We start from the raw sequence: 13,485 nt of genomic DNA, 5'->3' as shown, positions 1-13,485 counted from the left end.
TGGCTCAGAGCCTGGAGCCTGTTTCCGATTCTGTGTCTCCCTCTCTCTCTGCCCCTGCCCCGTTCATGCTCTGTCTCTCTCTGTCCCAAAAATAAATAAACGTTCAAAAAAAAAAAATTAAAATTAAAAAAATTGTTATATGTTTTTCTATCTCTTATTTGTGTTCTTTAAATCTGAGTTTATTTGAAGGTTACCTGTTACAATGAAATAAAATTGATTTATTTAGCTTTTTTTTCTTCATTAGGATTAATTCTAATTTTAGTCTTTCACTCCTCTTGAACAGTATTCACCTTTATTCATCTTTAGCTGTGAGCTTATAATTATATTTTTTGTGCTCTTTTAGAAGTTTAGGGAACATGTAGAATCAAGGATGTAAAAAGTGGTCAGTACAATTCCTAACACACAGTAATATCATTTCTAATCCCACATTTCCTTATCTCTATCTTGGAGGCAGTAATAAAATTGTTGCCACCTACCGATGCCTGTAAATCCTTCCAAGTGTCTTTTGGAGTACTGTGTCTTTTGGGAGGTCCTCTTCGCTATCATATGACACGAGTGGTATTGGCCTCTTCTCTCTTCTGTGTGCATGTCATTTTCACTGCCACTGGGATCTGGTGCAAATCTAGAACTCTGACCCTAAAGCACCCCCATGAGACCTCATATTGGTATTCGGGAAGTCTGTACCCTATTCTTCCAACTCTTGGGGTTTATTTTTCTTTCTGATCTCCCTTCTGATTTATTCAATCTTGTGAAAAACTTCAGCAATTTTAATAGGCTGCAATGTGGAAATTTTTCCTTGAATTGTTAATACCTCCACTAGCTGAGTCAGGTACCTGTATGTGTAATAGATACAACTGGCAACCACTTGAAGCAAGAGTAAAAGTATAGAATATTCTGGACAGGTCCCTGCATTTCTAACCTTGATGTGTTTATTAGATAACCTCAGGAATTAACAGCCATTTCTAGCAATTCCTAAAAGTGCTTACTGGAAATTGTGCAGGAAACTATTCTTTGCTACCTGTAAATCTGCTTTTCCCACCCTGTCCCCCTTTACGTGCTGATGGCTTTTTAACTAACCACTTATTAGCAATTGTAAACTCTTCTTAGATTTTGAAACAGTGTCTTAAGCCACCCTCCAGTGCTTTCCTAATGAGCATTGTGTTTGAAACTAAAATATCAGTATTTTATATTAGGGTAGGGGACTAAAATGGGGAACCCAAAAAGTTTATTTTGTTTTCCTCTTTTTAAAACAATGCAGGTTGATGAGCTACCCTTTTCCCAGTTGCCTTCATCCACTAGAGCCAAGGATGTGATCTGTTCCACCAATGTTTCTCACTATGAACTCCAAGTGGAAATTGGTAATTATCCTGAATTGATCCTTCATTGTTAGAAATGAAATTGATGGCACAAAGATTATTTTGTGAGTGGGTCATTTTCTGTTGTCACCTATGTTAATAAGGCTACATGTTAATTGTGTCAGTCAGATGGATCTATTAATTTTATGTCTTCCCTAAAATAGCAGCCCCAATTTTCAAGATTACTTTCTAGAATTTTTACTTTTTCACTCAAGTATTTTTAGAGAAGGAAGACACTAAGTAATCTAAATATTATTTGTGTCTTTATTGTAGGAATCTTCTGATTTTATGTCTATAATTTATACTGGGTATGAAAAATCATGTAAATCTTTTTAGTCACAGTCTTTTAACCAAGTTTCTTTTAACTTAAAAACTTACCTAGGGTCACCTTAGTGGCTCAGATTTCAGCTCAGGTCATGATCTCACAGTTCATGAGATTGAGCCCCAGGTTGGGCTCCACACTGGGCATGGAGTCTGCTTAAGATTCTCTCTCTCCCCCTCTGCTGATACCCCTCCTCTAGTCACACCTGCATGCACTCTCTTTCAAAAACAAAACAAGACAAAACAAAAACTTACCTAAAACCCCATTTATAGTAAACACCTTTCTCAGTTAAGTTTGGAACAAGATTAATTATTGTTTATAGCCATATACATGTGAAATTTTTGCAGTGAATATTCAGAAACATCTATTAAACATTGCAAACAGATACTCTGTTAGATGCTAGGGATATAAAACCATGTAAAACACTTGAGGAATCCATATTCTTTCTGGGAAGTTGAACACATAAGATAGCCTTGTTTATGTATTAGAGAGTACTGAAGTAGAGATGTGTTAAGTATTACAGGAACAGAAAAGATGAAACATCTGACCATCCATCTTGACTACTGTGAAAGTCGCAAGAAAGATCGCAAAAATGAGCTGGATTCTGAAAAATGAGGAAAAGTTTGCTGAATGTTCTAGTCAGGGTTTTTGTTACAAACAACAGAAAACAATCCTGACTAACTTAAGAGAAGAATTTTTTGAACAATATTGCTAACTGACAGAATTATTGGCTAGAGAGAGAGACTTTGAAGAAGCTAAGCGAAGCTGCATAACTAGAACCAGAGCCAGGGCCATGGCCTAGGAGCAGCCTAGTTAGTGTATTACCTGTTAGAGTACTTATATCCCAGACAGTGGAACCCACTGCAGGAAGTTCTGACTGCCTCTGCTTCTGTTTGTCACTAACTCCATCCTTCAGTTAGCTAAGCATAGGTCATTGATGTTCACATGGCAGGGTCAAGGAAGCCAAGAGCAAATAAGGATCTGACCTTTCCTAAAATAGCACTAGTGGAAAATGCCCCCAAATTAGAATGGACATTCAGATGATGTCAATTCAAAAAAGGTAAAAACAGAATTACTTCAGTAGATGACTGAGGAAGAATGGTTAGAGGGGAACCTAAACAACCCCCTACTTGTTGCCTACAAGAGTAGGCAGTGGTCGGAGACAAATCTAGAAAGGGAGGTTTGGAACACCTGTGAAAGACCTCATATGGTGTATTTACAAGTTCAGACTCTCATCCCTCACAACTTACCCACTTCATTGCTCAAAGCATTTAAGCCACAAGTTTGGAATTTATTCCCTCTGTGCTTGAGATACATTGTGGAACAGTGACAGTGGTAATAATACCATATAACAGGCACTGAGCTGAACATTTCATGTGTAGTTTTTCATGTCAGCCTTTTACCACTCCTATTTGGCTGATGAAGATACTGAGCCTCTGAGAATTCAAGTAGCAATCCTACAACTAGTGATTTTAAAGCAAACCTTTCTGACTGGAGGGTCTAAGGTCTCAGGTGCTGCACGGTAGTACTCTTCTAGTGATAAAATGCTGAGCTCTAGAGGGAAAACTGGCAGCAATTCCAGGCAGCAGTCTGGAAGATGTAGACAGTGATTTACAACTGGAAGTATCATCCATATCACCTGAGTCTTTAAAAATTGCAATGCCTATATCCCATCACAGACCTAACGAATCAAAATTTCTGGTGAATTGGACCTAGGTATAGGCTTTTGAAGTAGATCCCCCAGTAATTTGGGAGCATGTCTTAGTTGAGAATGTAGAACATGATAAGGAAGTCACCACATTTGACCAGCAAAGGAGGACAGGACTTGAACTAAGGCAGTCCTGCTGACACTGGAGTGAAAGGGATGAATTTGTGGTTAACTTCATTTCAAAGATAAGTGGCAGAATTTGGTGACTGTGGAAAGAGAGAAGAACTAACATTTATTAGATGCCTATTGATAGGTGCCACTCCAGGTGTTTTATATTTTAAAAACTGATGATACCAAATGCTGTTGAGTATGTCAAGCAGCTATAGCTCTTATAGATTATTTGTGGGATTAAAAATGGTTCATCCACTTTTAAAACCAGTTTTGCAACTTCTTATAAGGTTAAATATAGGTGACCCAGCAATCCCACTTGCCAGTATCTGCCAAAGAGAAATGAAAGCATATGTCTACTTAAAGAATGTTTTCGCAGCTTAATAGTCACCAAAAACTGAAAACAACCCAAATATTTATCAACTTATGAATGGGTAAATAAATTGTGACTTGTCCATAGTAATGGATTATTACTCAGCAATGAAAGAAGCTATTAAAACAACATGGAACAAACTCAAAAGCATTATGCTAAGTATAAGAAACTAGACACAAAAGACTGTACTCTTTATGATACCATTTATGTGACAGAAATGACATCAGTGGTGTAGGAATTGCTGATTGTATCCTTTTGTTTGAATTTGTCATAATTGGTTTATCAGGTCACAATTTTAGCCATTATAACAGATATGTAATGGTGTATCATTGTTTTTTATTTGCATTTCTCTATCTTGAGCATCTTTTCATGTGTTTATTGGACATTCCTATATCTTTTTTTTGTGGATTGCCTATTTAATCATCTGAATATTTTTATTAAGTTTTTTTTAAGTTTATTTTGAGAGAGTGTGTGCTCACGAGGGGGAGGGGACAGAGAGAGAGAGAGAGAGAGAGAGAATCCCAAGTAGACTCCACACTGTGAGCACGGAGGCCAACACGGGGCTCGAACCCGCAAACCATGAGATTGTGACCTGAGCTGAAATCAAGAGTCAGATGCTTAACCAACTGAGCCACCCAGGCACCTCTGCATATTTGTTGAAATTAAAATACAATTTTTGAAAGAGCAAGTGAGTGAGCACAGAGAAGGGGCAGGTGAAGAGAATCTTAAGCAGGCTCCACACTCAGCACAGAGCCCGACATAAGGCTCAGTCTCAAGACTGTGAGATCATAGGGTTCCTGGGTGGCTCAGTCAGTTGAGCATCTGACTTCGGCTCAGGTCACGATCTTGCAGCTCGTGAGTTTGAACCCTGCGTTGGGCTCTGTGCTGACAGCTCAGAGCCTGGAGTCTGCTTTGGATTCTATGTCTCCCTCTCTCTCTGCCCCTAACCCACTCGCATTCTGTCTCCATCTCTCTCAAAAATAAATAAACATTAAAAAAAAATTTTTTTTAAAAGACTGTGAGATCATAACCTGAGCTGAAATCAAGAGTCTGACACTTAACCAACTGAGCCACCCAGACACCCCAAATCTTATGCATATTTTAAAATTTAGTATAAGTTTGTATAGAATTGTAAAAATTCTGTTGGTATAGAGTTGTAAGAATTTTTTATATATACTGGATGTAAGCATAGTTAATACTTTCAGTCAGTGGCTTATCTTTTCGTTTTCTTAACAGTATTTTCTTGAAGAGCAGTTTTAAATTCTGATGTTGTCCAAATTGTCAGTTTTTTTCTTCTTTGGTTACTAACATGAGTTTTACATCTGACTGTAGGAAGAGGATTTGACAACTTGACTTCTGTTCATCTTGCCCGGCATACTCCTACAGGAACACTGGTGACTATAAAAATTACAAATCTGGAAAACTGCACTGATGAACGCCTGAAAGCTTTACAGGTAACAAAATGAAAAAAATGATTTATTTAATGTCTATTTGAGGAGATTACATCTGTAAGAATTTTTTTTACCAAATTAATATTTCTTTCTGTTAGAGGAAGTTAGATTTCTTTCTTCTAATGAATATGCAAGTACAGAATTGGAAGGAATACTTGGAATCCAGATCCACAGAAGAACAAATATATTCAAACTTTGGTAATTACTGTAAATTCCTTCAAACGAATATCATATTCAAAATGCTGGTCTGGAGATTTACAATAATCTTAGTCCAATCACAAATAGTCAAATGAGGAAATAGAAAAAACAAAAGCATACAGTTTCCTTTTCATCCAGCTAAGTAAAATTAACTTCTGAATGAATAAATTTTAACAGAATTGCATTTTAGGAATATTATAATACCATTTTCATTGTCACTAATTTTTTTTCAATTTCAAATTAAAAAAAAATTTTCAAATTTATTTAAATTCAAGTTAGTTAACATACAGTGTAGTACTGGTTTCAGGAGTAGAACCCAGTGATTCATCACTTACATGTAACATCCAGTGCTCATCCCAATAAGTGCCCTTCTTAAAGCTCATCACCCATTTGGCCCATCTCCACCTACCTCCCCTTCAGCAACCCTCAGTTCTCTATATTTAAGAGTCTCTTATGGTTTGCCTCCCTCTCTGTTTTTATCTTATTTGTCCTTCCCTTCCCCTATGTTCATTTGTTGTGTTTCTTAAATTCCACATATGAATGAAATCATATATTTGTCTTTTTCTGACTGATTTCTTTCACTTATCATAATTCTCTCCAGTTCCATCCACATTGTTGCAAATGACAAGATTTCATTCTTTTTGACTGCCAAGTAGTATTCCATTGTGTGTGTGTGTACCCACGCACCTCTGCATATTTGTTGAAATTAAAATTTTTGAAAGAACAAGTGTGTGTGTTTATGTATGTATGTTGTGTATATATACATATAAATGTATATATATATACACACACACACCACATCTTCTTTATTCATCAGTCAGACATTTGGGCTCTTTCCATAATTTGGCTATTGTTGAAAGCTCTGCTATAAGCATTGAGGTGCATGTGCCCCTTCAAATCAGCATTTTTGTATCGTTTGGATAAATAGTAGTGCAATTACTGGGTCGTAGGGTAGTTCTATTTTTAGTTTTTTGAGGAGCTGCCATACTGTTTTCCAGAGTGGCACTAATTTCAAGTTTTTATTTAAATTCTAGTTAGTTAACTAGGGCGCCTGGGCAGCTCAGTCGGCTAAGCATCTGACTTCAGCTCAGGTCATGATCTCATGATTTGTGGGTTCGAGCCCTGTTCTGGGCTCTGTGCTGACACCTTGGAGTCTAGAGCCTGCTTCAGATTCTGTGTCTCCCTCTCTCTCTTCCTCTCCCCTGCTCATGCTCTTTCTCTCAAAAATAAATAAGCATTAAAGAACATAAATTCTAGTTAACATATGGTGTCATATTGGTTTCAGGTGTAGAATTTAGTGGTTCATCACTTATATATAACAGCCAGTGCTCATCACAAGTGTCCTCCTTAATGCCCATTGCCCATTTAGCCCACCTCTCCCCTCCTTCAACCCTCAGTTCTCTATAGTTAAGAGTCTCTATAGTTGAGAGTTTGTCTCCCTCTCTTTTTTTTACCCCTTCCCCTATGTTAATGGGCTTTGTTTCTTTAATTCTACATATGAGTGAAATCATATGGTATTTGTCTTTCACTGACTTATTTCACTTAAAATAATACACTTCATCTCCATCTATGCTGTCACTAATCATTTTTGATATAAAGAGGGAAAGCATTTTTTGATATTGTCCTTATTTTTAAAGTATTTACATGTGCACATGTACATTGCACAGAAAAAAAGATTGAAAGAAATTATGCTGAAATGTTAACAGTGGTTCTCTCTGAGATTTAGTGTTAGAAGTGATTATCTTCACAGTTTTATGTATTTTTAAATGTTTCTATTTTAAGAACATAGTATAGATGTTGAGAGTATGACCTCAGAAGTCAGACTGAGATCACATCTCACTTCTATTTCTTTTGTTGATTATATGCTCTCGGACAAGTTTTCTAACTTATTTCTACGTTTCTTATTTCCTATTTCTCTCTTGTAAAATAGGAATGATCATATGACATACTTAATGTCTTGGTGAGATTTAAAGAAATGGCAGCAACAAGAACAGTGCTTGGTATCAATAAATTCTGCTGAGTGTTAGCTGCCACCTCTACTTTTTCATCACAAGGCAAAAACAAGTTGTTTTAAATGTCTTGTCTCTTGTGTGTTTATCCTAGAAAGCAGTGATTTTGTCCCACTTTTTCCGGCACCCCAATATTACAACCTATTGGACTGTTTTCACTGTTGGCAGCTGGCTTTGGGTTATTTCTCCATTTATGGCCTATGGTAAGAAAACTTGTCTTACATAAAATAACTCAGAGTTTAGCCTGGAAGCCATACTTATAAGGATGAGTGGGATCTTAGATTTATGATTCACTACTTTTAATTTATAAATCTGGTGGCCAATTCTAGATTTCATGATAAATTTCCATATCTGGTTCATGTTGACCTGATGATCAATGAAACTACTACTGCTTCTCCAAGAAGTGTGTGCCTTTGAACAAGCTCTGTCTTCCGTTCAGTTCCCTGCCCTTCTGTCAATGGAGAGCCACTATAAGTCTTTAAGCAGAATGTTTTTTCACCTGTGCACACCATCTCTGTCCCTATTTCTCTCATTGTAAACTTACTTTATTATAGTATAAACATCTGTGTGTGTACCTGTCTCCTTTCACTGTACTTCAGCTTCTTGAGGGCCGGATCATGTATGTATTTTTCATTTTGGTGCTCATACAGTTCCTTGCATAAAGTGTTCAATAATTATATTGCACAAATAAACAAATGGATTCTAGAGCTTTTATTTTTATTTTTTATTTTTTAAAATATAATTTATTGTCAAGTTGGCTAACATACAGTGTATACAGTGTGCTCTTGTTTTTGGGGGTAGATTCCCGTGATTCATCGCTCACATAAAACACCTAGTGCTCATCCCAACAAGTGCTGTCCTCAATGCCCATCACCCATTTTCCCCTCTTCCACCCCCCCATCAACCCTCAGCTTGTTCTCTGTATTTAAGAGTTAGAGCTTTGATCTTTAGGATAACTTTGATGAATTGCCTCTGGGTCTAAAAATATATAAATACAGTATTTTTTTTAAGTAATACTGAAAATTGTTAATTCTCTTTTCTAATCTCTAGAGTATCATTAGAAAAGTCTTTTTAAAGATTCTTGAAGGAAAACTACCTTTGCATAGGAAAGTAGACTCTAAAACAGGTGTGTGTGTGTGTGTGTGTGTGTGTGTGTGTATTTATAGTTGAAAAGAACATTTAAAACATAGCTAGAAGCAAAACCAATGTTCAGTTAAAGATTTCAGGTGTTTCTTTCAGGTTCAGCAAGTCAGCTCTTGAAGACTTACTTTCCTGAAGGAATGAGTGAAACTTTAATAAGAAACATTCTCTTTGGAGCAGTGAGAGGGTTGAGCTATCTGCACCAAAATGGCTGCATTCACAGGTATTTATTTATTTGTATTTTAAAGAATGAAATCATTTAAGGAGCTTTTAGGAAGGAGCAGTTGAGTGTTAGGAGAGATAGGAAACTCATAAGTGAAAATTGAGAGAGGAAGGGGCCAGTAGTAGTAAATGCTTATTACATTTTGTGGTCATTCACCAAAAATGTTCACACCACATCCTCTTCGCCAAATGCTGTGCTTAGTGTTCTGGTGGAGAGCCTTTCCTGGTGGAGTATAAACTCTATGTAATGGGATCCTTGCTGTCTCTTTTGTTTGTTTTTCTTAAGCATATAAAGAGCTGCTTTATCTGCTTTATAGCTCTATGTCATATTTACAAATTTATGTACAAATTGGAACTAAACCTTTCGTTAATTTCTTAAATATGTTGTAGTAGCACTTTGAGATTATCATACTAAGTATCAGTTCTCTTGTTTTTAAACTATAGATGCAGAACTAATTGACTGAACATTAAAAACAATGCTGTTTTAAGATATACTGGAACGTTTTTCTTTTTAAATTATTCTTAAAGTTCGTTTCAGTCTCTTTAAAGCTTGTTTTCTTACTATTCATTTTTAGGAACATTCTGGTTAACTGTGAGTTCTAACAGACCGTATTCTAATTAATCAAGGTTTTACTACAGTTAACCAGACTCCCTTAGTTTCCAAATTCAGTATTTTACTGAACAAGGCTCTTTTATAATTTATTTGAAAAAAGAAATTTTTATGTAAGACATATATTTATAAATGATGTTAATACCAGGGGAGGCTGCCTTTTATTGGATAATGCTGCATTTAACTTTATATTCTAACTTTATGCTTCAAATATTACTTGATTTTTTTAGACTTCTCCTTGGGTATTTTACAGCAGTATCCTAAAATAGTGAAATTAGTAATGTGATTCCATTCCAAGTTTGAAAAAAAATATTATCACTTCCAAACATGTAGCTGTCAGTTGTACTTTCCCTTGTTCTAATGCTATATTAAATAGTTGAAAGGATTCCTAATTCCCTGAATATTTTATATGTGTGTATGTATATATGTATATGTGTGTGTATAAGCACACTTACATATAAGCGTGCTGTTTTATAAAGAGTGTTTAATTTCCAAGAGAATACATGGATTTGTTCTGACCAGATTTTTATTCTTCATTGGCCAATTTCCTAGTATTTAGGATTGTTTCTTTTTGTTCTAGGAGTATTAAAGCCAGCCATATCCTCATTTCTGGTGATGGCCTAGTGACCCTCTCTGGCCTGTCCCACCTGCATAGTTTGGTTAAGCATGGACAGAGGCATAGGGCTGTGTATGATTTCCCACAGTTCAGCACATCAGTGCAGCCGTGGCTGAGCCCAGAACTACTGAGACAGGTCAGGTGTGGCCTTTGCATTGGGTTGTCTGTGCATCTTGAGTGTCTTCTGAGCTTGACTAAAGGACAATTGTGCCCTTAGATTTGGCTTGGTGAATGGCCTACTGCAAGACTCTTCCTCTTTCTTGTCAAAATTATTGTTAGGGATTTTAAAATGTATATACCATATATTAGGTATATCTTGATTTCTCACCTAATGAGTTTTTTCCATTGTTCAACATCCTTTCTCAAAAAAACACAGATATATAACTTTGTATTTTATTTTCACTAAAGGACTTCAAATTAATTGTTCTACAGGATTTACATGGATATAATGTAAAGTCAGATATTTACAGTGTTGGGATTACAGCATGTGAATTGGCCAGTGGGAAGGTACCTTTCCAGGACATGCATAGGACTCAGGTAAATGCTACTAAAATCCCAAACTAATTTCCCTTCATAAGATCCCTTATATTCTAGATAATTTCTGTTAAAATGTCTTTGCTGTTAGAATCTTTATTATTGTTTTAACATTTTCCCTGAAAAGGGTGAAAGAAACTTTTCTTTCTTTTAGATGTTGTTACAGAAGCTGAAAGGTCCTCCTTACAGCCCATTGGATGTCAGTATCTTCCCTCAATCAGAATCCAGAATGAAGAATTCCCGATCAGGTGTAGACTCTGGGATTGGAGAAAGTGTACTTGTCTCCAGTGGAACTCAAACAGTAAATAGTGACAGATTGCAAACTCCATCCTCAAAAACTTTCTCTCCTGCCTTCTTTAGCTTGGTACAGCTCTGTTTGCAACAAGATCCTGAGAAAAGGTAATATTGGCCACTTCTAAATAGCATCAAACTTACATGTTTTATTTTTTATAGAAGCTTTTCAAGTCTCTTTTCTCAATCTTTTAATCAAAAAACTATAATCTAGAAAATATCAAAACTAAAAGCAAATAGAGGCAATGAGCAAATGGGAATAATACTGAAGTCAGAAGACTTGGGCTCCAATCTCAGCTGTATCATTTCCTAAGTCACCTTGTAAAAATCAGTTCATCTTTCTGGACATTAATTACTGTATTTATGTTAATACATTTTAGAAAGCTCCAAGCAGTACAAAAATGTTGTTTCTGTGTAACAATAGTGTAAATTATTACATAACAATACATTAATGTTAGTACTTTAAGATGTGTCTTATCTTTTTTTAGCCCCGTAATGCCTAGCACACTCCCTTATAACTAGTAAGTGCCCCATAAATGTTCTCTCTCAATTCTTTCCATTAGTCAAGGTTAAAGTTAAGAATTGGGCTTCCTGATATTTCTTTTTCTTTTTTTAGTATTGAGTTTTATAGCTCTGAATCTAATTTCTAATACTTTTTTACACCTAAAAATACACAGTCTAATACGACGTTCTATTTTTTTTTATAACATTAAAAAAATATCAGACCATCTGCAAGCAGTTTATTATCCCATGTGTTCTTCAAACAGGTAAGCTGATATATCTTCTGTTGTCTAGATATTTTTAGTTACTATTAAAAATTCATTTAATCTTGTTAGCTTAAGGGGACAATTTGGTAACCAAGATTCTTAATAATGACTTTCTTACCAAAGTAAAGTTAAAAATACGAAAACTTTTGTAGTAGTTCAATTATAGGCTTTCTAAAATATTTCCATTTTGCAAAACAAAATAAATAAAAAACAGAATGTCATTAAATGTTACTATACCCTCAGCTTATATTTTGATTAGAGACAGTTTTTTATACTAGCTAGAAATGATGAAGGGGAAAAATAATTCTGATAAAAATCAGTTTATTTGGTTATTACTTCTTCCTGTTTTCAGATGATCAAAGGCATTATTAGTGAAAATACCTAAAAAATATTTTACACACTTAACATGACTTTTTAAAAAATCATTTATTGCTGACATATGTACCAATAGCTTTGAGTTTCTTTAACAGATGAAAGAAGAAAGCCAGGACTCAATACTTACACTGTTGCCTCCTAAGCCATCAATAGCACTGTCTCCAGTGTCACGTTGGACTGAGCCGGAATGTGATTTTCCTGATGAAAAAGACTCAAACTGGGAATTCTAGGGCTGCCAAATCCTGTATGTCCTAGATACTTGACACTTTCTCTCTGCTACTTTTCTTCTGTATTGCTAGGTACAAATACTAGAATTATACTTGAAAATACCATTGTTGCACTGGAGAATCTATTGTTTAAAACCACTCTGTTCAAAGAAGCATGAGTTTATATCCTCTTTGGTTAACTCACAGTTCTATTACAACTCCAGAAAAACTTCAGAATTATGAATCTAGTTACATTTAGTGTCCTTTGTTCTCATTTTTTTCCCCAAGCTGTGACTAATTCCTCTTCTTGATCTTTGAATTTAAGTTTTGAGCCATTTAATTTTTTCAGCATTTTGTTGCCCTCAGGGGAATGAGCCCTCAGAGGACAGTGCTTCCAAGTACACTTTTTACTTCCAGATTCTCTAGCCTTTTTGATCAGCTAGCTACTAAACAGGCTAGTTTATCCTGGCATCAAAACCCTTTTTTGGTAGAAGGGAAAATGTTTATACTTCCCATATTATTCTGTTAAATATCAAACTGAGCCTCACTCACATTAAATGATAAAGAAGTTGTAATTTGTGCTTTTTTTTTCATTTTTAAGAGGCTAAAGTGACACTTTTCTACTTATGTAAGTTATAGATCCTAAATTCATGCACCCTGTGGGAGCTCAATAAAGATTTATTAAATTGAGTTTATGGTTTTTTCTTTGTGATTTGACAAAGCTAAAACACAGATTCTAATTTGTGTTGCCAAGGGAAGCCCCTAGATTATTTACATAATGTAAAGAATTGGAGACGACCTGGAATTTATTCAATGAGGCAGAAGATGTTCTGACCCTTTATAGGACTATTCTTGCTGCGGTAGGGGATACAACATTTAAGGGCATAGAGATCTTAATTAATGGTTTTACCTTATTAGCAAAAAAGAGATGTATCTCAAGGAGTATGTGGTACTCCTTGTGGTAAATTGGGACCTAGCTTAGTTACTGGATTTTCTTAAAATAATTTTTACTGTAATGTTAAATAAGATTAAGATGATTGTCTTAAGACTAAAGAATTAAAACAATGAGACAAATGTAAAAATGAATAGACAATTTGAAACACAAACCTTTTTAGGTTTATTGGCCAGATCACCTCAAGAATGTTTAGGTTACTCCATCAAGTAAGCCATGAAGACCTGCCAAGGTAGAGGAGGGAAAGG

General features: G+C 35.5%; 1 protein-coding gene across 1 annotated transcript in view; it reads left to right on the top strand.

Annotated features, from left to right (window-relative positions):
* STRADB (STE20 related adaptor beta) overlaps positions 1-12,975 on the top strand; it is a 35,999-nt gene extending 23,024 nt beyond the window's left edge. Inside the window, exons 4-12 of the mRNA XM_047870631.1 lie at positions 1,259-1,358; positions 5,199-5,320; positions 7,619-7,727; positions 8,764-8,887; positions 10,077-10,248; positions 10,545-10,649; positions 10,801-11,045; positions 11,662-11,704; positions 12,175-12,975. Of these exons, the coding sequence (XP_047726587.1) occupies positions 1,259-1,358; positions 5,199-5,320; positions 7,619-7,727; positions 8,764-8,887; positions 10,077-10,248; positions 10,545-10,649; positions 10,801-11,045; positions 11,662-11,704; positions 12,175-12,309 (1,155 nt within the window). The 3' untranslated portion in view covers positions 12,310-12,975. The remainder of the gene's footprint in view (positions 1-1,258; positions 1,359-5,198; positions 5,321-7,618; positions 7,728-8,763; positions 8,888-10,076; positions 10,249-10,544; positions 10,650-10,800; positions 11,046-11,661; positions 11,705-12,174) is intronic.
* Positions 12,976-13,485: the final 510 nt, after the last annotated feature.

This window comes from Prionailurus viverrinus, chromosome C1, assembly GCF_022837055.1.
Source record: "Prionailurus viverrinus isolate Anna chromosome C1, UM_Priviv_1.0, whole genome shotgun sequence".
Lineage (NCBI taxonomy): Eukaryota > Metazoa > Chordata > Mammalia > Carnivora > Felidae > Prionailurus > Prionailurus viverrinus.
This window is presented reverse-complemented; position numbering and strand designations above follow the sequence as displayed.